Source organism: Sinocyclocheilus grahami, unplaced genomic scaffold (assembly GCF_001515645.1).
Source record: "Sinocyclocheilus grahami isolate Dianchi unplaced genomic scaffold, SAMN03320097.WGS_v1.1 scaffold158.1, whole genome shotgun sequence".
NCBI lineage: Eukaryota > Metazoa > Chordata > Actinopteri > Cypriniformes > Cyprinidae > Sinocyclocheilus > Sinocyclocheilus grahami.
Genome location: NW_015505337.1, coordinates 1,309,054 through 1,333,700, shown reverse-complemented (window position 1 = coordinate 1,333,700; position 24,647 = coordinate 1,309,054). Strand labels below are relative to the sequence as shown.

At 38.9% G+C, this 24,647-nt stretch overlaps 1 protein-coding gene across 1 annotated transcript in view; it reads right to left on the bottom strand.

Moving 5' to 3' along the window:
- LOC107592801 (gephyrin-like) overlaps positions 1–24,647 on the bottom strand; it is a 114,524-nt gene that overhangs the window by 31,560 nt on the left and 58,317 nt on the right. Inside the window, exons 3-9 of the mRNA XM_016282364.1 lie at positions 20,713–20,770; positions 19,959–20,051; positions 17,013–17,107; positions 16,815–16,881; positions 11,055–11,327; positions 9,926–10,042; positions 6,732–6,863 (exon numbers count right to left, since the gene is read on the bottom strand). Coding sequence (XP_016137850.1) covers positions 6,732–6,863; positions 9,926–10,042; positions 11,055–11,327; positions 16,815–16,881; positions 17,013–17,107; positions 19,959–20,051; positions 20,713–20,770 — 835 coding nt within the window. The remainder of the gene's footprint in view (positions 1–6,731; positions 6,864–9,925; positions 10,043–11,054; positions 11,328–16,814; positions 16,882–17,012; positions 17,108–19,958; positions 20,052–20,712; positions 20,771–24,647) is intronic.

The window sequence follows — 24,647 nt, the reverse complement described above, 5'->3', positions numbered from 1 at the left end:
TCTCTTAACTCTTTTTACCTTTTCTGACCCACTTCAGGTCTTAAAAGTCTCTATTAATGAGCTGACGAGTTAAATCGGGTGTGTTCGATGAGTGAGACAGTGCTGGGCTGACCCAGGACAGTTTTGAAAACCATTTCAGAGACATGTTCTTAAATGTGACTCATATAAAATATATTAGGCTACATGAATGCACAGTTTTAAGGCAGCTTTAATCGCCTTTTTGGTAATTTCATGACTTAACTGACCACGACATTGCATGCACGTAGTTTATTTCGCGCTTTGATATGAAAGGATACAGGCTACAGAGCACGCTGGCGCCTTTGTGCACGCAATTGAAGAGCACGCGCTGCCAGCACAGAACCGTTTGCGCACTCATTTGACTCACGCCTGGCGCTGAAGTGAAGTGGCGCACGCGTCTGAAACGTCTCCCGTTCTCAGTCGTTCTCCGACTGAATAAATGCAGTTCTTGTGGTCTGGATGTGGCTAGTGAAATTTAACTCAGCTTTCTATAATAATGTGGTTAATTATAGTTCTTTCATGATTTAACAGGAGGGGGCAATTGATTTTTCACGTAGGGCCAGGTAGGTTTGGACAGCTTTTTTACTTTAATAAAGGAAATCATCATTTAAAAACTGCCTTTTGTATTTACTTGCATTATCTTTGTGTAATATTAAAATTTGTTTGAGTATCTGAATCTTTTAAGTGTGAAAAAAACAGTAAGGGGGCAAAAACCTTTTCACGGCACTATACATGTAAATATTTTCAAAATATATGCTGTATGTGTGTCTATTTATATAGAGATGTGGAACAGCACTGAAACTACATCCACCACATCTCCAAACACTGGCACCTAATGGAGCCTCCATTCAGAAAAGCCACAGTGTTACTACATCAGACCACTGCAGCTGTTATGAAACCAAGTGGCTGCTCCATACGCCATAGATCATACACCCTGAAATCCTCCTGCCCCACCGATCCCCCCTGGAGTCAATGTGGAGCCCTACCAACCTACACCCCTCACACACACACATCCAAAACAGACACGTGTAGAACAAAACAGAGTGACGCATCAGAGCGGAGAAAGCCTGCGCTTACCATGCTTTATCCCGCCACACAGAAGAATGCTGCACGTCTCCCGTGCACACACTGACACGCACGCACGCACACACACACACACGACACGCATGAAGCCAGAGAGAGTGTAGGAGGGGAGAAAGAGGTGGAGTGAGACAGCATGCAAAGCGGAGGATGAGTAAAAACCAGTGGGATCTAAATTTGGAGGAAGTGCAACCACAGATTTGAGGGATAGACAGCGTAGCAGCGTTGACGGCTGTGTGTGCGGGTACAGAGTGTGTTTTCTGAAATCAGATCGGCTCAGGCGAAGCATCTGAGTGGGTTAAGAGAGGGAAAGAGAGAGAGTGTAAAAACTTATTATGCATTATTACCTCTGCATTTAGCGCACATGGAGAGCTCACAGCCAAAAAGGGTCTTATGTAACAGCTGGACGTTGTGCTGAGGGAATGCAGTGAGCATATATGTGTATGTGTGTGTGTGTGTGTGTGTGTTGCCTTTGGTTGTCTTGGATGATGTATGCTTTTCACACTGCACACAAATCCACTGCGATATTTGGGCCTGATTGTTATTTTGATGAAATGCGATTCGGAAAGAGAGAGAGTGTAAAAACTTATTATGCATTATTACCTCTGCATTTAGCGCGCATGGAGAGCTCACAGCCAAAAAGGGTCTTATGTAACAGCTAGACGTTGTGCTGAGGGAATGCAGTGAGCATATATGTGTATGTGTGTGTGTGTGTGTGTGTGTTGCCTTTGGTTGTCTTGGATGATGTATGCTTTTCACACTGCACACAAATCCACTGCGATATTTGGGCCTGATTGTTATTTTGATGAAATGCGATTTGTTTGTTCAGACAGTCAAGATTCAGCATTTAGCATCATTTTAGTGTCAGCAGGATTTTAAAAGTCTTTCTCATACAACAAGCTGTCAACGTGGAAAGAGAGGACGGGAAAACTAGAATTTAGCCTCTGCTGTCTACCACGCCATTTTGCTGACCAGAACATAAGCTACATTTTACGACATATATTTGTCTAGAACTGCTGATTCAGTCACTAAATAGTGAATATCACACAGTTTATTATGTAAGGAAAGAGTCAACAAAAAGAAAAGTATTCAGACACAGTTCCAGACAATATTGTGTACATTATGTATGACCAGTGTTGGGGGTAACTCATTACAAGTAATGCGAGTTACGTAATCAGATTAATTTTTTCAGGTAACGCATTACTTTTTTAATTTACAAGAAAATATCTGAGTTACTTTAAAAAAAAAGTAATGCCAGTTACTTTGTTTTCCCATTTATTGACTGACAAGTCTCCTGTCCCCATATTGGGAGAAATCAGAAGTGCAGAGGAGTTGTGTGCGCTGTGTGAACATGATGTTACTGTAGTTCTAGACTAAATGTGAATGTGCATTAATTCATCCCACACAAAAAACTGATTTAGTATTCATCAAAATGAATTAAAACCTGCGATAATTAAATGTTAAATAACACAAATATATCTAATCCCATTTTATTAACCAATATCTTTGCTGCTGACCTTTGATGATCCAGTTCAACCATACTAATAAGCAAAAATGACTTTAGAGAAACTAACAATTGTGCTTTGTTTTTTTATTGCCGAAGAGTGTTTCTTCTCCTGCGTTCTACTGTACAGACGTGAATTTACTTTTACTTCAGCCTGAGGTTTATTCATTACACTTTTTGGTGTGAAAGGGCTTTTATATTTAATATAAATAGAACTTCTTATATTAAAAACAATCAAAAAGTAAAGCGAAAGTAACGCAAAAGTAATATAACGCATTACTTTCCATAAAAAGTAACTAAGTAACGTAATTAGTTACTTTTTTAGGGAGTAACACAATTTTGTAATGCCTTACTTTTAAAAGTAACTTTCCCCAACACTGTGTATGACGTTACACATATATTTTAAGAATTTGTATTCATTTACTCCAGTCTTCAGTGTCACATGATCCTTTAGAAATCATTCTAATATACTGATTTGGTGCTCATGAAACCTTTCTTATTATTATCAATGTAGAAAACAGATGTACTGCTTAATATTTTTGTGAAAACAGTGATACATTTTTGAGGATTCTTTGATGAATACGAAGTTTAAAAGATATTTTTTGTGGAAAACTGTTTTTATTTTCAGGATTTGTTGATGAACTTTGGAAACAGCAATTATTTGAAATAGAAATCTTTTCTCACATTTAAAAAAACAAACAAACAGAAATACAATCTAACAGTTCAGACTTTGGATTTAATTTTTTTTTTCCTGTTCAGACAAAAAGAAAACGAATTGCAACAAAGCCTAAGAACTGTCTCCTATTTCTCCTTTATGTTCATTTACTTACTCTTTCTCTTCTTCCATTTCCACTGGTGTTCACAGATGAAGCATTGGCCCCTAAGCCACTAACTAAAACTTGATTGACACCTCAAGTGTCTATCTTGGAAAATGACTAGTTATAGAAAGTCCAATTCTATATTTTATGTAAACACAGTATATGCATTTCCTATACAGTGTAACTGCAAGATTTAAATAACTTTAACGTTTTTTAACAAGGTAGCGACAGATCTTTTCTAAGATTAAGTTATGACTTTTTGTTTTTAAAAAAATTACAAAGTTAAATGTATTAAAAAAAGAAAAAAAAATGTGCATGAATGAATTGTTCATTTGGCTCTTTTTATGTGGGCCCGACCACAGTCTCTCTCTCTCTCTCTCTCTCTCTCTCTCTCTCAGACACACACACACACAATATTCCCACCGCATATAAATTCCCCACACATTTGTGAACCTGCAATGACTATTTTATCAGGACTGTGAATTCCCAGATGCTTAATGTGATAGGTGCACTGTTCAACACCACACACACACCTCAGCATGTTCTTTACTGTATGTAGCCTCTAACTGTTAAGTGCCACCTGACAACCTTGTTTAGCAACAAAACCAAACTGCCAGACACTTGTCAAAAAAACAGCAGTCAGCAGAATTAAAACCCAGCCTGAGGTCAAAGCTTAAGCTTAGAACACTTTGCTGGAATCCTGCTTATCACAGGCATTTCACATACATCCCAAAAAAAATGATAAAAAGAGGTCTAAACATTTCCATTATACACTTCAAGTACTCGGTGGCATCAACTTTCCAAAGTCTGACACTGAGACACAAATACTCTGATCTGCTAAAGGAAAACACAGATGTAATACACACTGTGTTAACTAGAGGGAGACAAAAAAGCTGGTGAAGCATCATTAATCACTTATTCACAGCTTGTTGACAGATTTCAGGCACACATATGACCATCTCATGAACTAAACAGACGCTCGATTGGTCCAGACCCAAATGCACTTAATGTGTTTTTTGATTATGTTTTTGTCTGTCAATGTGTCCACAAATGTGTAGGGTGTCTTGTTTGTTTTTATGTGATTCAAACGGTACTCTTAAACAGTATTCTGTCACCAAAGTGAATGCTATTTTTGACAGGGCCAGCATCATCAGGGCCACAACACAAAGCACACATTTATACCATGACACTTCCACAGAAAACTGAGGAAACAGTTGAGAAAGAGCTGAAACTGAAGTATCTTACTATCACACACTCCACAACAAAATGTAACTTGTTATAAACAGCACAAAAGAATGACTCCATTCAGTAAACGACTAGGTCGGCTACACCGATAGCACTTTTGAGTCAAAAATTGAGATGGAAGTGTATGTATGACAATGTATGACTAAATACTAAATGGCTGACACAATGTGAGTTACTGCACCCCAAATTGAAAATTTTGTCATTGATTACTCACCCTCATGGCGCTACGGTGACGCAGAGGAGACAAATTGTTGAATAAAGTCGTTATTTTTGTTCGTAAAAAAGCTTCGTAAAATTATGGTTGAACCCCTGATGTCACATGGATTATTTTACCGATCTCCTTGCTACGTATAAATTCCCCACACATTTGTGAACCTGCAATGACTATTTTATCAGGACTGTGAATTCCCAGATGCTTAATGTGATAGGTGCACTGTTCAACACCACACACACACCTCAGCATGTTCTTTACTGTATGTAGCCTCTAACTGTTAAGTGCCACCTGACAACCTTGTTTAGCAACAAAACCAAACTGCCAGACACTTGTCAAAAAAACAGCAGTCAGCAGAATTAAAACCCAGCCTGAGGTCAAAGCTTAAGCTTAGAACACTTTGCTGGAATCCTGCTTATCACAGGCATTTCACATACATCCCAAAAAAAATGATAAAAAGAGGTCTAAACATTTCCATTATACACTTCAAGTACTCGGTGGCATCAACTTTCCAAAGTCTGACACTGAGACACAAATACTCTGATCTGCTAAAGGAAAACACAGATGTAATACACACTGTGTTAACTAGAGGGAGACAAAAAAGCTGGTGAAGCATCATTAATCACTTATTCACAGCTTGTTGACAGATTTCAGGCACACATATGACCATCTCATGAACTAAACAGACGCTCGATTGGTCCAGACCCAAATGCACTTAATGTGTTTTTTGATTATGTTTTTGTCTGTCAATGTGTCCACAAATGTGTAGGGTGTCTTGTTTGTTTTTATGTGATTCAAACGGTACTCTTAAACAGTATTCTGTCACCAAAGTGAATGCTATTTTTGACAGGGCCAGCATCATCAGGGCCACAACACAAAGCACACATTTATACCATGACACTTCCACAGAAAACTGAGGAAACAGTTGAGAAAGAGCTGAAACTGAAGTATCTTACTATCACACACTCCACAACAAAATGTAACTTGTTATAAACAGCACAAAAGAATGACTCCATTCAGTAAACGACTAGGTCGGCTACACCGATAGCACTTTTGAGTCAAAAATTGAGATGGAAGTGTATGTATGACAATGTATGACTAAATACTAAATGGCTGACACAATGTGAGTTACTGCACCCCAAATTGAAAATTTTGTCATTGATTACTCACCCTCATGGCGCTACGGTGACGCAGAGGAGACAAATTGTTGAATAAAGTCGTTATTTTTGTTCGTAAAAAAGCTTCGTAAAATTATGGTTGAACCCCTGATGTCACATGGATTATTTTACCGATCTCCTTGCTACGTTTCTGGACGTTGATCGTGTTACTTACATTGCTGTCTATGGGAGGCTCAGAGAGCTCTCAGAATGCATCAAACATATCTTAATTTGTGTTCGGAAGATGAACGGAGGTCTTACGGGTTTGGAACGACACGAGGGTGAGTAATTTATGGCAAAATTTTAATTTTGGGGTGGAGTAACCCATTAACTGTTGCAAAAGGAACATCCAAAACGGCTCCTGAACTTCTTAAAGAAAATAGTTATGAATTAATAGACCCTTGTAGCATTCGTCTAATCACACTGTTGGATCTAAAACAACAAATTGTTAACTGCTACAGGAGGGAAATCTAATTGGCCGAACTTAAAATTCAGCCAGTGAAGAGTTCCCGCCTCTCCTCTCACACGGCCCAATGAGCAGAGTCACTGCTGTCTGGAATGCAAAGCAGTGTGTCAAGCAGCCAATGAGGTGGCAGCAGATGAGGATCCAGCCATGGAGGATACAGAGTGCATGATGGAAAAGAAAGCTGAGGGGAGAAGGAATGGTGTGAATCAAGGGAGAAGGGGCGGAGTCTTACTTTGGGGGTGGGGCAGGAGGCAGTGGAGAGGCGGGACTGCTGAGCACAAGGAGACTCCGAGGGAGTGGTGCTGAGAGAGGCGGTGTCCCGCGGCAAAACCTGCACGCCTCGTGAAATGATGGACTCTGGTATCTGTAAACAGAAGACAGGGACAGTCAAATTCAGTTAAGAACTGGCAATAATCAGTATTTACACTTACAGTGCTGTGGAGTCAGTAAGAGTGTTTTTTCTAAGAAATTAATACTGTTATTCAGCAAGAATATAACTTGAAGATCATAAGAATACAATTATTATATAATTGTAGAATAATAATTCTAGAATTATTATTTTAATATATAATTCTATAATATAACATTTCATAATGTTCAATCAGACACACACACACACACACATATATATATATATATATATAAATATATATATATATATACATACACACACACACGTGTGTGTGTGTGTGTGTGTGTGTGTGTGTGTGTGTATGGCATGTTGCAAAGCATTAGCCAATCATAACACATCATATATGCTATACATACAGAACTCTAAAAGGTACAAGAGCATCAGAGAGCAGAGTGGTAAATAATCATGTAACACTACATTAAACCTTGACTAACATGGACTTTTGACTACTACAGAAGCAATATAGCCCACACAATCGTGACAGAAAGTATTAATGAAACTCCACAGACAAATATTTGAAACGCCATTTTCTAAACAGAGTGATATTTGTTACTGTATTCAGACTGAGACTGCCTTTGATCCAGCAGGCGAGTCTTTGTGCAGTAACAAACTGCAGCTATGCTGTCTGGGAGAACTGTGCTGGGATTAAGCGGGAGTCTGATGGGCAGAAGGGCGAAGAGCGAAGAGCGCAGGGATCTTCCATAGGAACGCTGGGGCTTAACGGAGCACTAATTAACACTGGGGATAAATCAAGGCCTCACAGGAAAGAGCAGCTCCACGAGCGCTTTAATTACCCAGCGCAAAAGCTAACCCTGCGCTAATAATAGCACTCGACTCAACCTCTGCCTTCCCATGAGACTCGAGCTACGAGCGCTCCCTGTGGAGAACACAGTAATGCCAACCTGCATGACCCCATTATAATTACTATATAAAGACAGCTAATACAGGATATATATACTCAATCCTCTGTTATCAGAGAGAGAAAAAAAAACTTTACAAGACCTGGCAAGGCTGAACAACAAGACAAATATTGCTTGCTAGAGTATAAACTGATACAACGCAATAGAAGGCTAAAGAAAGAAAGTAAGTCATGCTTGTCCATGTTGTGGGTGGTTGCCAGGGTGTTATTTATTGGCAAAGTCACAAAAGCTAGGCCTGGAGGTGCCAAGTCTATCATATTTTGGTCACTAGATATGGCTTTAATGTATACTCATTTTGTGTAACATTCAGAATAACGAAGATTCCAATTTTATTTTTCTTTAAATGAAATAAATTTGGAAATCATTTTTATGGTATAACAAAATTACATAATGTTAAATTATATGAATGTTACATTCTGGTTTGCTGAACATTAAATTATTATTAAATAATATTATAAGAGATGGTACAGCTTTATATACATGTTGATATTAAAGAATTAACACAAAAGATAACAAATGTATAGTAGATTAGTAGTATAAAGACCAAAAGCTAGACTTGGAGGTGTCAGTTTTATGTTACAGTATTTGGTCTCTAAAAATTTAACGCAAGTCTAAAGCCCGGGATACACTGCACGATTTTAGCAATCCTATAAGATCATTACTTTATCACACTGTGCGACATGGATTGTTTAAACTTGGGTACGACAAGCATGTAGACTGTACGATGATGACACCTATTGAATTGTAGGCTGCGACGGCTGCGACACACGTTGCACAGGGAGCTTGGCAGCTGCAGTTCCTCCGCTATCTCCTTCCATGCTATGTCCTTTTTGGTGCGGTCATGATAGCAGCTAGAGGACACATCGTACAAACATGCCCTCTGCTGCCACAACTCAACAAGAATTTGTTCTTTATGGGTATCCCACATACTTCTACTTTTTTTTTGCCTCCATGGCATTGAAATTCTAGCGCCGCTGGTCGTGTGGATCAATACGTCATTTGAAAGTGAAAGTGACGTGACGTGTGGCCAAGTATGGTCACCCATACTAGGAATTAGTGCTCTGCATTTAACCCATCCTAAGTACACACACACAGCAGTGAACACACACCCGGAGCAGTGGGCAGCCATTTATGTTTAGGCGCCCAGGGAGCAGTTGGGGGTTCGGTGCCTTGCTCAAGGGCACCTCAGTCGTGGTATTGAAGGTGGAAGAGAGCGCTGTACATTCACTCCCCCCACCTACAATTCCTGCCACGATCACAATTCCTGCCGGACCTGAGACTCGAACTCACAACCTTTGGGTTACGAGTCCGACTCTCTAACCATTAGGCCCTATTTCATGTTTCAATTTCATTGGCTGCTGAGTAGACGCAAGTCGTAGCAGCAAACACACTGTGCGTTGATCATGTTGAATTTCTGACACTGTCAGAAAACTATCGTAGTCTATCTTTGGTCGCAAGACCGGGAAAACGACCATCTTTGAACCTCTCTCACAGTACGACATAGGACCACCGATTAAGGGCCACGATCACAGAAATCGCCACGATTGCTTCACGATGGCAATCTTTCGTCTGGGACAGCCAAAAATCATGCAGTGTATCCCGGGCTTAAGGTGCTGTTCACACAGAATGTGTTTTTCCATTCCAATGCACTAATTTCCATTGCTTTTCTATGTAAACGCACACTAGACACAGTTGCACTCGCGTGTTTTGAAGTGTCTCGCACATGAGCACCAAGACATTGTAAGATATTGTATCAAGTTAAAAGAATTTCAACTTTTACACATAGTGCCACTCAATGTTAGTTCCAGAACTGTGGACCAATCAGAAGACTCCGGAGGCAGGGCAAGCATTGACAGCTTTTGTTTACAGTATACTCATGTATTTAGACGCAACAATGCGTTCTGTGTGAACGGGCCCTAAGGGATTTTTTTCCTGTTTTATTGTCAAGCAATAGTAGTAGTGAGCAAATAAAACAATAACAACTTACAATGACATTTCATTTGTCTGATTGGTTGGTTTTGAAACTGGATGTTCAAAAGGGCCAATGGAATAGCAGGAGAGGTGAATGTGCATGGAAAAGTGGGTGTGGCTTACCGTATCGCTGCAGGAGCAGGTGAAATGGGACAGAATGGAGGTGGACGGGATGAAGCCACTCAAGGGCTGTCCACCTTTCGCCATGACAACAGCATGGCTGGGATGAGACTTCATGCTCTGATGATGAACATGAGATGCATAAACATGACAAGAGACTTGACACGTGCACACAAACACAAAAGATGATTCAATGGAGCATCAAGGGCAATGATAGAGAGTCTTAAAGGGTCATGAAAGCCCAGACTGCTTTTTCTGAGATTTTAGCAGAGGTGTTTGTGTTGCACATCATAGAAGACAATGTTAGCATCCGATAATTTTAACTGTTGGAGAAAACTGGTTAATTTTAAGCTTTTTTGTGCTATTTTCATCTTCTGGGTTTAAAATCTACATTGTGTTGACGTCACAATTTGTGACGTGGCAATGAACTATAGTACATCGATGAAGCGTCAGTGTCTATTAAATTATTCATGAGACTGCGTGTTCTTATCCTATGAGAAGACGCTTCGCTTAATTATTCACAACAGCATGTGTTGATTTGCTGTGACAGACGTTTCAGACTGTGAGATGACATCGCACATGTTAACTGAGAGAAACGTTCATGGATGGAAGAAGAGTGTTTGTTTTTGCTTTGTAATAAGAGTTCGGCACAAACGCGATTCATTCACTTGGTGAGTATAACCGTTTTTACAGCACTGTGACACAACCCGTCAAAAGGCTTATATAAACACCACAGAATAAGCCTTAAAAGTTCTCAGAGGTGCAACAGCGCGTTCATATATACGTTTTCGATGCAGAGTGCAAATGGCTATGCATTTATTTGTGTTTTTAACTCGATCGGAGCGAAATGAAACTATCAGAATGGTAAGCTGTGTGTGTGTTGTCTGTCTCTCCTCTTCCCCCTCCTCCGCTCCTCTCCGCTGCGCACCACGCCCACTTTTTTAGCATTTTTTAAAACTGGGGTGAGAACTAACCAGTGCTGAAACAGGGGGTTTCATGACCCTTTAAAGGGGCAGAGTGTCATCATTTTAATGTCAAAATACTTTCTTCTGTTCCAGTTATGTTTGGGAAACATGAAATATCATGAAATTACATAATAATAATAATTATTATTATTAATAGTGAAGCTTACCTTAGCAGCAATAGCAGCCGCTGTGATGTGAGAGGAGCCGCTGTCCTCTGTGGATGCCACGCCACTGTCCTTCTTCTCCTCGTCCTCTTCCTCACACTGCACACCCTTTTCTTCTGTCTGCTTGTGTGGGCTGGTGGTGGGTGGAGGGGAGAGGGGTGGTGGAGGGGACGGCAGGTCCTCTAGAGCGTCGTGTACCTCCTTCACCTTCACCATGGCATCCCGCAGCAGGTCAATGGCATGCGGCAGAGCAGGCAGGATGAACTGGAAGCACTCCTGAGAAAAGACAGAGATGCAGCTGAAGCAAGTGAAAGAATGAAAAAGCGAAAAGACCTTTTAGATATGCTCAAACTCAATTCTACAGAGACATAATCATGACACGTTTAGAGAAAATCGTTGTTTAATTTTTTTATTTATTATGAGTATTACATTGTTAGCTTAGTAACAAGCTGCCTTAAATGGCAGTTACTACTAGACAGTAAGAAGCTTTCTCTTTTCTGGAAAGAAACTCAAAACAACACAAAACAAACTAAATTAAACTAAACTAAACACAACAACAAAACAAAACACAACACAACACAACACAACAAAACTAAACTAAACTAAATAAAACAAGACAGCAAAACACAACACAACACAAAACAAAAAAGCAAAACAAAAGACAGCAAAACACAACACAAAACAAAGCAAATAAGCAAACAACATATATTAATAATTTTCAAAAATATGTACACTTAGATAAATAGAACAATATAAAATTGATATGAATAAAATTAAGATTAAAAGGCTAATTTTAAATAAAATACATTCTCATTCTGTTATTATATTGTGTCATGTAAAGTCATTTTGTGTAACATTCAGTATAATGAACAAAATATAATTTACAAATTACAAAAATAACACTTGCATGTTGCATGTATGGCATAATGAAAAAATTACATACTGTTAAATCAACACACATGCTAACATAAAATTCCTGACTGTAGTAGCATTTTTTCATTTATTTTATACAACATTTGATTTGACACATTCTGGTGCTTAAATAATATCTAATCTGAGCTATTCCTTCAAGATTTGAACAGTAGAATTACAAAAAAAAAAACGAATTAATTTGTTGTACCTCCTCAAAGTTCAACTTTCTCTAGCTCCTCAAGCTTCGAGTGTACCGTTTAGCAGTAATGTGAGGTCTTTACCACGTAAAATCCCTCTTGTTCTCCTCCAACCTAACAGGCCACTATCTATACGAATCCCCTAATAGGATGACATACAGGCCAACCAATTGACACCAACTTAATGGAATTTCTAATAGAGTTGGACATCCATTTGAGGGGCTGAAGTCCGATAAGGACACAGCGTGTGAACTTAACACAGGTGGCCAAACTCGATTGCTCTTAAACTGCATTTCTTAAGTACTTCTGACAAGAGACATTAATAATAATGAAGGAAAGGATGGCAGTGGGGATGGAGACCGGTCCAGGGAGGGTTGATGCAGTGGAGTGTCCCCCCCGCAGCTCTGATGTGGTTGCATCTCTCCGTTTTGGTGACTCAGAGTTAAAACGAAGATAAATGTGTGGAGACATCAGAAGTCCATAGGCTACTTCATGTCCTCTTGGTGCATGTAGGGATGGTCTATTTTTGTCTTCCCGGTGCAAGGTGAGGCACATGTGTGTGCGCTGACGCTCCAGATCAGAGTGTGCTGCTCTGTAGAAATAATGGCACCTGAGCTCAAAGAAAGAGTGATGGGCAACTCAGACATGCTGACCAGACAGGAACATGCCAATATTGGATGTGTGATGTGAAGCCACATCACTGTAAAAGCAGATGGACATATTTCATGTCCAGTTTCCTCGAGAAAACGGTAGAATACAATGTAGCCCTTTTTCAGAGATAAGGCATTACAAATCACTTGGACAGCAACACTGTGTCCTAACTGTGCTTGACTTCATAAAGCAAAGCAAAATAACTTTTTTTCCCAGTTGCTTGGTTTCTATTTTGTTGTGTTCAACAGATCAAAGTGCAATGCATCTAATGAATATAACTTAAAATGTATCGTTGATGTGTGTTCAAATCGAATGCAAATAAAAAACACAGATGTTTCTATTATGTACAAGAAAGAAAGAAAGAAAGAAAAGAAAATCCATTACAAAAAATACGAATGATTATGACATTCTAAACAAAGAAAACTAGCGTATTTTTTCACTTAATTGTTTTCAATGGAAGCGCTGCGTTTTTTTAAAACGGCATGAGCGTGACGAGGCACTGAGAATTTTCTTCCCACTTAGCATTGTGGCCTCAGTGATTTTTTTTTTTTGGCACAGAGAGTTGAAGAATGTTTAATTTTGGGAACAATGCAGCACTCATTGTCACTTTTTAGTCAGCCGTCCAATCACAGAGGAGGATGGGCGGGACAAATTACACAAGACCAACTGACGACCAACATCCTCCTTGTACAACAGCAAAAGACGACAACAAGAAACACAACAACAACAACAACAAAACAATTTAAAACAAGGGCCAGAGCAAGTACTTTATATTCATAAATAAACTATCTGCTAAATCAGATCCAGAATCAGTTACACTACACAGAAATTCCGTATAATAACAGCCAAAGCATCTCAACTGAAAAATAAAACCTCTGCGTCTTAAGCCCCGTTCACACCAAGAACGATAATTATAAAGATAAAGATATTAGCGTCCACACCAGTGGACAGTTTAATCTGTTTATTCTATGCACACGCTCGTCTGCCACTTTAAAGGTGCTGTATGTAAGTTTTTGACTTTACTAAAGCATAAAAATACCATAATATGTTTGGAGATATTTAAGAAACATGCTAAGCTAACATACTTGTTTATCTGAAAAACAATGCTACAGTCAGTTATTCTCCTTTGAAAATGTGTGTTCCGGGCCGGAATGTCAGTCTCTGTTTTGGTTTGTAAAACCTACCCACTGCCAGTTTACCCAAAAGGATTTCGGCACCCCGGGTTGCCAGTTGGCGGAAAACACAATGCATTTCATTTCATTCATCGTCAAGTGCGCTCATTCCTGTTGGTGTCGTCAATCTGGCAACCTGCGTGTGCGTCAAGTCTGAGGAGGAGGGGCCGGGTGGACTGCAATACCTAGTTCAACCACTCGGTGTCAATTCAACATACAGCACTTTTAAATTCTCCAGCTCGTTATATTAGGATGGATTCTTATTGGGTGTCAATGTTTTTATCATTCATCAGCTGGAAAAAATCATTCTGAAAGTGATTCTAAAGATAGTTTCTCTGTGCCTTTATCGTTATAGTTGTGGTGTGGACTCGACTATTCTTTAATACTGAGAATGATTTTTAGAACTGTATCTTTATTGTTATCTTTATGGTTTTTATCCTTGGTGTGAACGGGGCAGTAGAATCGCTCTCAAGCACTTACAGCTGGGCATTTTCAGTAGAGCGCCTGGCATTTTCAGCTGGCTAAAAATGCTTTGGTGGACACAGCTTTATTGGTGGAGGTCTTTTTTTTGTAATCGTTGGTCATTTAGTTTTTCACCTGGAATTCTGCCGTTAAACACAATTATTTATCAAATAAGTTGAAACAATGTGAACTGATGGCTTTAACAAAAGCATATACAATTGGTTAACAACTAAGACAATAGGCCTGTCTTTAAAGGTTTATAAGTTAAAACAATTTCCCTATGGAGAAAAGAAATGGGGGTTTTTACTTTGAGACATTTGAGACATGTGATAAGTAAACATTATGTAATTTCTAACAATCCCACAAATTTGTCAAATTAAAGTGGGAAAATGTGATTAATCACGTGTATGTAGAATACATAAAACGCTAGCTACATTAGCAAGACAAATGAATCGGCCATTTAATTTATTTATTTATCGCATAATTCTGCTAAACCCTGTGCATCATTGTAGATGTAGTGGAAACATTCAGGACTTTAGGAAAGTGCCCAAGGTTGAAGAAACCCCCACTGTATTTATTTTAACAATTCATGGCCTTTGAGGATTGTGTTTGTGTGTTTCCAGGTGACATTCTACTGCAAACTGAAACACTGGGTACACACATCCCATTTTATCACATGTGCTGAGGTCTGTGGTCCTGTTTCATATTCACTCAGTTTACTTAAATGTTAACAATTTGCCTGTATTAAAACTCTCGCTGCGATCTAAAGGTTGTGCAGAATCTCTCTATGGATCTGAGTCTTTCTAAACCTGTGGCGTTGTGGCCTGGGTCTGTCTCCTTTTTAAAAGCAAGAAGGGCAGACTGAATCCAGAAGAGTTGATGTCATAGAGGAGGCTGCTTTTATAGGTCGTGGACGTGGGATGGAGGGATGATTTTATTTAGGAAGGGAAAGGGGGAGTGCTGTAGCTGAGCTGGACCGAGCATAAAGGGGTTCTTCATAGTTTAATCCCCTTATCGGCTCAGCTTCTGGACTTCAAAGCGGCAGTGACAGCGGAGTGCTCCGTGGCTGGGGCTGATGGGTAATGGAGATTAATACCACGGCCCTATCAGCGGAGCTTCATGGGAAGGAGCTGTAATAGGATTGGCCACAATGTTAACGCGGTAAACGAGGGTAAACGTATATGTGAGAGGTGAAGGAAGAGAAGGGGCATATCCTCATTTGAAACTTTTTGTCATTGTTTATTCATCCTTATACATATACAGGTGCATCTCAATAAATTAGAATGTCGTGGAAAAGTTCATTTATTTCAGTAATTCAACTCAAATTGTGAAACTCGTGTATTAAATAAATTCAATGCACACAGACTGAAGTAGTTTAAGTCTTTGGTTCTTTTAATTGTGAGGATTTTGGCTCACATTTAACAAAAACCCACCAATTCACCATCTCAACAAATTAGAATATGGTGACATGCCAATCAGCTAATCAACACAAAACACCTGCAAAGGTTTCCTGAGCCTTCAAAATGGCCTCTCAGTTTGGTTCACTAGGCTACACAAGCATGGGGAAGACTGCTGATCTGACAGTTGTCCACAAGACAATCATTGACACCCTTCACAAGGAGGGTAAGCCACAAACATTCATTGCCAAAGAAGCTGGCTGTTCACAGAGTGCTGTATCCAAGCATGTTAACAGAAAGTTGAGTGGAAGGAAAAAGTGTGGAAGAAAAAGATCCACAACCAACTGAGAGAACCGCAGCCTTATGAGGATAGTCAAGCAAAATCAATTCAAGAATTTGAGTGAACTTCACAAGGAATGGACTGAGGCTGGGGTCAAGGCATGAAGAGCCACCACACACAGACGCTCCTGAACCACAGACAACGTCAGAGGCGTCTTACCTGGGCTAAGGAGAAGAAGAACTGGACTGTTGCCCAGTGGTCCAAAATCCTGAAATGTGGTTAATTGCACTTTCATGATTTAACAGGAGGGGGCAATTAATTTTTCACGTAGGGCCACATAGGTTTGGACAGCTTTTTTCCCTTAATAAATGAAATCATTTAAAAACTGCATTTTGTATTTACTTGCATTATCTTTGTGTAATATTTAAATCTGTTTGATGATCTGAAACATTAAAGTGTGACAAACATGCAAAAAATAAGAAATCAGGAAGGGGGCCAACACTTTTTCACACCACTGTAGATAGATAGATAGATAGATAGATAGATAGTATTTATTATAGATAGATAGGTAGATAAATTATATACTTTGAGGTATGTTCAGAATAATTGAAGACGAGGAAGTCAGAATATATATGCACCATTAGACAGACACACACACACACGTAACACAGACAGACAGACAAACAACTTGCCTGTGAGCCCTTCTTGCTCCCAGGTAAATTAATGATGAGGGTTTTGCCTCTGATTCCACATACGGGTCTACAGGAAGGAGATGATTAGTATTTAATCCAATTAGTATTCTAAACACATCTTTTACTCTTGTGCATTTGAGAGTGACAGGCAGAGTGAAGGAGTGAGATGAGAGGACATGTCTGTGCATGTGCATTCACCTGGACAGCATGCCGAGTGGCGTGACATTTAGGGAGCCCATGAGCATTGCTAGAGCCATCCCAGGAGCTTCACGCTCGATCACCTCCCTGGTGGCCTGCAGACGAGAGAACACACATCTATAAGCAACAACAGGTGCATAAACCATCAATCTTATCTTTTAGGGATGTCAAAAGTATACAATTCGATAATAGGGGAGGGAAAGCAATCTTTTTTTACAGTACAGTTTAGTACATGAGTGTTGTCTGACTTGCAGGATTCTGCTTCTTTTGTTTTTGTTTTTTTATATTTATTTATAGAGCTCTCGAGTCTCACATCTTCCTCCTGTTCACTATGCCATTAATATTAATCATAGGATAACTGACTATAAAATTAGTATAATAACTTATAATAATTTTAGTACTGACTTCATGTCACTTGATGTATATAAAACAGTTATTGGAGTAGGTTTTACTAGGAAATACTATTTCAGTCTTTATTAAAAACACTTTTTTTTATTTACTTGCAATTTCTTTGTAATTATTTGTGAAATTACTAGCAATTTCTGAATGGAAATTGTTACAAATTAAATCCTACACCAAATTCTTTCAGTGTGTATGTTCCTCAGGAGAAATAAAGTCATATATACAGGTTTGGAAAGACATGATGATTTTCATTTTCAGATAAACTGGAATATATATATAGTAGGGCTGCACGATTATGACAAAAATCATAATTGTCGATTATTCCCTTGGAATTTTAATTGCGATTATTAATTACGATTATTACAATTTACATTGAATGATGTTTATACCATTGTTTGATGCAACTGCATGCCATATTTTTACATGAAAACAAACAAGCTGAAAACACTTTTAGTGCTTTTCTATAGTATTAAGCCTCAAATGTCAACTATACATCGGATTGGTTTCTTCTTTAAATTATAAAAAAGTTAAAATACGAATGGTATTATTATGTTATACTAAAACTAAAATTAAAATAATGGGAAAAACCCTTAAGACCTTATGTAGCAAGAAAAAACAAAGTTATCTTAAGCACGCAGAATAACATAAGTGGACTTTGAGCGATTAATTGCAGCTTTGAACTTTGATTATGTAATTGTGGCATCCATAATTGTAATCGCAATTAGAAATTCGATTAATTGTGCAGCCCTAATATATAGCCTATATAGCAGAGCTTTCTAATATTTGTTAGACAGTGAGCGGCCTTCCAGTTTTGTCTGGGTAAGTGGTGCCAATTTAGTTTCAATATATGAAAAAAATGTAAAAGCCACAAAACATGAGGGCCCTGCTTAACATCCTTTTTTATGATTTGCAGTCATGCATGCTAACAGGCTAAGCTAATTCCTCATTTAGAGCCAATTGTTCTTCACAGCAGTGGCATTAGCACAATACTCATGACATAAGCACAGCCCCATCGCTGATATTTTCCATTACAAACACATTTCTAGTGGGCCTTTGATGTCTCTACTCTTCCATCTGAAATCCCCGTTCACTGAACCCTTCCCAGCATCCCCTGGGACACACGTCCCTCCACCTCCGCCGTCCCATCCTGGTGAATCATACACACCCGCACACAGTCATATTCACACAAACACATTCAAGAACACATGCAAAGTCAGAAGAAAAGTGCGCAGCAGGGAGGGGAGGAGAAGAAAACGAAAGGGATCTTGGGCTAAAAGAAGGAGAGAATTTATCTGCGATGTGACGCACTGTGCCCTTGAATTGAATGACACTTCAAACAGTAACATTAGTAAAAAGGAGAAGGAGTGCAGGATACATCAAAAAAGAGCTACACAGCGTCGCTCCACCAGGCACAATCCCCACCAGACTCTCATATGGATACGCACACTGTTTCACTAATCAATTACAGCACTTTTGTGTAGAGGTCTACAGGTACACACACATACACACCAGTGGCGAGCGGTGACTTTAAACGGGAGTGCTAAGATTGCAATTTAGATTATGATTATGGTTTATCCATAGTTATTCGAATGCTAGAAAACATATAGCTGCTTTTCCAAGTAAAAACTGCTAAATAACGTTTACAAGTAGTTACGTTATGATATGTAATATTCGAGGCTGGGGAGATGGTGGGATTCCCCCGGTCTATATGTCTCTGCATCGACTGAATTATGTTTTTTTTTCCACAGTCGATAGGAGTTAAAACTACTTCACTACTCTAATAACAGGCCCTGCAAAAACCAAAAACAATAATATCTTTAAAATACTGCCAAGTAACGTTGCAAACAAGAATAAAATCAGAGAAGGAATTTAACTGTAAGTGACACAAGCATACTGAAAACAAAAAAAATCTTCAGAATGTTCAAAATGTTCTGATGATTTGTTTCCTTTTTTTTCCTGATCCTTGGTACTATTTATAATTTTATATACATATATATTATTTTTTTTTTACCACTTAAGACATGTTGACAATAAAGTATATCTTCAACATTATCTATGACCAAAATGTAAGATATGTTTTTAGTGAACTTTCAAAATTTGCTTTGCTTGAGAAAGCATGAGAATATACAGTTACAGATTTTTATTTTTTTTCATTTCATTTAGTCGAGTTTTGCATCAAACACAATGTAATTTTCGACAATCAAGATCTGGCAGCAACAGTGCATTTTTCCACTTGGGCTGGACATGAGCTGGTCATTTTATATATACAGGTAAAAAGTCTAAAAGTTTATAAAAAGTCTGTGAAAAGCCTTTAACAAGTCACATTTTCCCAAGAACTGTTTGTTTCACAAGAAATCATCAGCCAAACAGCATGCATGTGAATGGAAAAATAAATTGTACACAAACTCAATGCACAAATATACAAACGTCACAATTTCTCTCTCTCACTCACAGTCAGACTCAGAAAAACAAGGACACATGGGTGTGGGGGCAGAAACACACACTCACATGGAGACAAACACAAACAGGTGGGCTCCCATGTACCTCAGGCGTGACATCACGGGGTGCAAAACCCGTTCCACCGGTGGTCAGGATCAAGTTGAGCTCCTTCTCATCGCACCAGTCCACCAGCGTCTCCTTTAATGCACAAAAACACACAGAATATCAACACAAAATGTTCTGCAGTAATTTTGTAAAGTGCACAAAGGTACATTTGCGTGTGTGCGTTTGTGCACCATATGAGCAGTCGCCCTCAATTTAGTGGTGCAACATCACATCAGCTATTTCGGGCATATAGTCTGGCCTGATAAATAAAATATTACATTTTAAACTGCTGTTACCAGCAAAAAATATCATATACAGTGGCTCCAAAAAGTATTTGCACATGCAAGTCATTGCATCATCGCAGCAACAGACTTTTAACCAACTAGTCCACCGAGGTGATTTTTTGTGGATGCATAAAGTGGTGAAGTTCATCAAATTAACCATGAACATGATCCACATATATTTGTTTTATCATTTTAAAACCTCACAGTATTCTTTTAATGAAATGTTTTGGTTAAAAAAGTGTGCTTGTGTTTTCTAGTGCAATGACATTGCTACTTTTTAAATGCAGCTCAAGTGTCCAAATCCATTTGAGATACTTCAATACATTTTTCCATATGTGATAAACTTCAAAAAGAGCATGTTATGACTATGAGTGCAGCACAATTACTGGCCTCTAGGGTGCAGCAGTGTGCAAAGGTGTGTATGGATGTGCACACTGAAGCCTCACTGAAAGGGTGAGAGGAAGCGTTACCTTGATCTCGTCAATCTCATCAGGGACTATTTTGTATGCAGAGATTATGCCTCCAAGCCTGTGGGTGAAACACACAAACGACAACAACCGTTAGTGTATGTTCAGTCTCAACAGAAGGGGAGAAATGGGGAGTGAGAGGAAAAGAACACAATGTGAAAGAGAGCAGGAAAGGGAAAGAGCAACACAATGCCAGAGGTACCAGAAAACTGTCAAAATACATCCCCACACACTCCACCCACAACAGGAATGACAGTTAAAGAAGAATTTTCTCTTCTTTCACAGGGCTCTTGCTGTTTTATTTGCTTCTGCATTCACAGGGGTGACGGCTCACAGAGGATTCAACTTTGACAGCCCTGTTTTTAGGTCACAAAACAGGTGGATTAGCGCAATGGCTAGGTTTCAAGTACCACTTTCCTATATAAGCTTAACATGCTTGGATACAGCACTCTGTGAACAGCCAGCTTCTTTGGCAATTAATGTTTGTGGCTTACCCTCCTTGTGAAGGGTGTCAATGATTGTCTTCTGGACAACTGTCAGATCAGCAGTCTTCCCCATGATTGTGTAGCCTAGTGAACCAAACTGAGAGACCATTTTGAAGGCTCAGGAAACCTTTGCAGGTGTTTTGAGTTGATTAGCTGATTGGCATGTCACCATATTCTAATTTGTTGAGATTGAATTGAATTGGTGGGTTTTTGTTAAATGTGAGCCAAAATCATCACAATTAAAAGAACCAAAGACTTAAACTACTTCAGTCTGTGTGCACTGAATTCACAATTTGAGTTGAATTACTGAAATAAATGAACTTTTCCACGACATTCTAATTTATTGACACGCACCTGTATATGTGTACTCCTATATGGTGTAAATTATCTGGAGAGAGAGGAAATTTGAACAGATATGCACAAAACTTCTAAGCAAACCATATTTAAATTCTGAAGTGCAGCACACACTAGTGGCTGCTTATAGTACTGCAACTAGCAATAAATAGAGTGCAGCTCAGACAGATGTGGGCACATTTAATTTTTGATTTTTGACAAAAAATGATGGCATGTTTACATACGAAATACATGAACAAATCAGTGTTTCATGCTCATTTAAGTCTAATTTGTTATTATGTGAGAAGACAGAGATGATACAAGATGCAAACTATCACATCAAAGTTGGAAATCAGTTGCCTGTTACAACGAATGGGATCAGGAGATGATGCAAGTCAGACTCAAACTTGTATCACCTGCATGAGCACCATGTTTCGGCGTGTCCAGAGCACATAGGCCAACCACAGCGTGATGGGTTTAACTAAAGAGGATTTTTAAACAAGGACAAGCTAATGTGTCAGGAAACTGAAATGATTTAGCAAAATCCCTTTTTTCAGTTTGGCTTTCTGGAGCTTATTTGTATATTCTGTGTTGATTACGTTGATGTTTTGCATCTATTCATGAAGTACTGATCTATCTATATGATCCATCTTCTCTTGATGTATCTGTCCATCTAACTACTATGGTGTAATGCCCACAAAAGAGCAAGAAATCGAGAAACAGAAAGAAAGAGAGAGGGAAAGAGAGACACGGAGAGCAGAGACTAAAAGAAGAATATGCTGAACACAAAGATGCAGAGCTCTTTAATCCGGTTGCCAGGGAAACCACTGGTGTGTGAAGATTGGGGGTTTGGGGAAAGGTGCTTTAAGACGGAGATGAGTTTGGTATTTCAACCTGGGTATTTTGTTTGTGTAAGTGAGTACACACGAACAAAGGAAAGTGAAGGAGGAACGCTGAATCTGACTGGAGTGTCTTCTGAATCTGTGATCGATTATGGCTTTATTAATGAGTGTGTAATGTGTATGTGGGTTGGCTGCACAGCCTTTCTCAAACCCAAACAATTATGTTAACGTGTCTGGGTTTACTGATTTAGTAAAAGGTTTCAACCTGAAAAGAGGTTGAAAACTTCAAAACTCTGTGGTGCAGTGCATGGACGCAACTAATAGCCAACCATGCTCACCTAAGCAGACAAGGCTTTGGAATATATAGGGACGAATTTATTAACCATGTTACACCAATTTTATATAGTATTTCAGTGCATAAAAACAGTATGCTGTTCATTTACCACCTGCAATCAAGTTTAGCGAGGCACTAAATCTGCTAAAACAGTAGCTGGGTTTCCATCCAAAGTTGCGAATTTAACGTGCGCAAAATTGGAACATCGCATAAAACATTTGCGAATAAGCACCGTTTCCATCCAATGAGTCAAAGAGAACAAAATCGTCACTTCCTGGTAAACTGGCAATATCACTAAGAAAAGTAGGAGAATATGAATATAATTCTGCTTTAGTAGCCACTGAATATAATATTTTTTTTAATAATAAATTACTTGCACCTTAGAGCGAGCAGACTAAACACGATAAATGCAGTCATTGCTTTCAGAGGTGGATGCCTGCTCTTTGGGAGGCAATTATACAGAAATACTTTGACAAAATACTTTGCCCTGGCATTTAAGAATGACCATAACAACATTTCAGATATTGTGCAACAAGATCGGTCCAGTTAGTCAAGTTATGCCGTCCCATAGCGCAAAGCAACATTACTTTTTTGATGCACGTGGAGGAATTTATTCGCAAAATGCATTTCCATCTCCCATTATTCGCATTAACCCCTCAGTCAAAAACCACCTCAAGCGATCGTAAAAACTTTTTTTGCGAATTAAGGGTGTTTCCATCACTCGTTTCTGATGTAATACTTCAAAATGCACATAAAAACAGGGTGATGGAAACATAGTTTCATATGTATTAAATAATATTAAGTAATACTTTTTAGTGTTAATACAGCACTGCTTTCCTAGTGCAACTAGCAACGCGCAAATCACACCCACTGTAAACAGGAAGTTAAAAAACGTTTCAGTTAGAAGAGACTCAGTAAAGTATCCTCTACATTAGAGCATTAAGAATCATGCAAACTGTATTTAGCACAGATGTTCTGGACGTGTTTACACAGTTACCTGATTACCTGAATGTCCTATAGTGAATTAGGTGTCTAACTTGTACTCACTGTAAATACAGAAAAGGCAGCCACTATTAAAGTCGGCATGAAACAGAATAGATAGACTTTTCTTGCCTATAGTGATGTATATCCAAGTGAAATAGCTTCTTTAACCAGAAAAAATATAGTGTGGTTCATCAAGAATTGATTGGATTGGTGGCATTTGCTATTGTTGTGATCTCATATGAGTGACTGGTTGTCCTGCCCTGCAAATACCATCATTGCAAGAAGAAGGGGAATTACTTTGATTAAAGATTACAAGTGTGCATCAAATTTACAAAAATAATGATGTGCACAGATAATTACACAGTAATATTTGATAAAAAAAAGAAGAAGAAGAAGAATTGTCCATTTTGATTTAATGTTGACTTTAACATACATCGAGCTGTGGAGCTTATGCAGGTTCAGTTATGGTCCCATCCCAATCCAATCCCTCCCAATTTCCTGTCTCCTCTCTACTGTCACTTAAAGGGATAGTTGAACTACTGATGTCACATGGACTATTTTAATGATGTCCTTACTACCTTTTTGGGCCTTGAACATGGTAGTTGTGTTGCTGTCTATGGAGGGTCAGAGAGCTCTCAGATTTCATCAAAAATATCTTAATTTGTGTTCTGAAGATGAACGAAGGTCTTACGGGTTTGGAAAGACACGAGGGTGAGTATTTAATGACAGAATTTTCCGTTTTGGGTGAACTATCCCTTTAAAAAGCTTTGGCGAGTTAATAAATAACTGTCTGCAGGCCCACAGCAAATAAAAGTCGCTCTCATAAGGAACCATGACCTTGGTGACACTTTTCTGCTCTGGGGGGGAAGACACGTCCATCTCTGTTTCTCAGGTGAGTGCTCAGCTGTCCCTCTCTCAAACGTCTGCATGTTCACCTCTCTGTAGGTGAAGACATCGGAA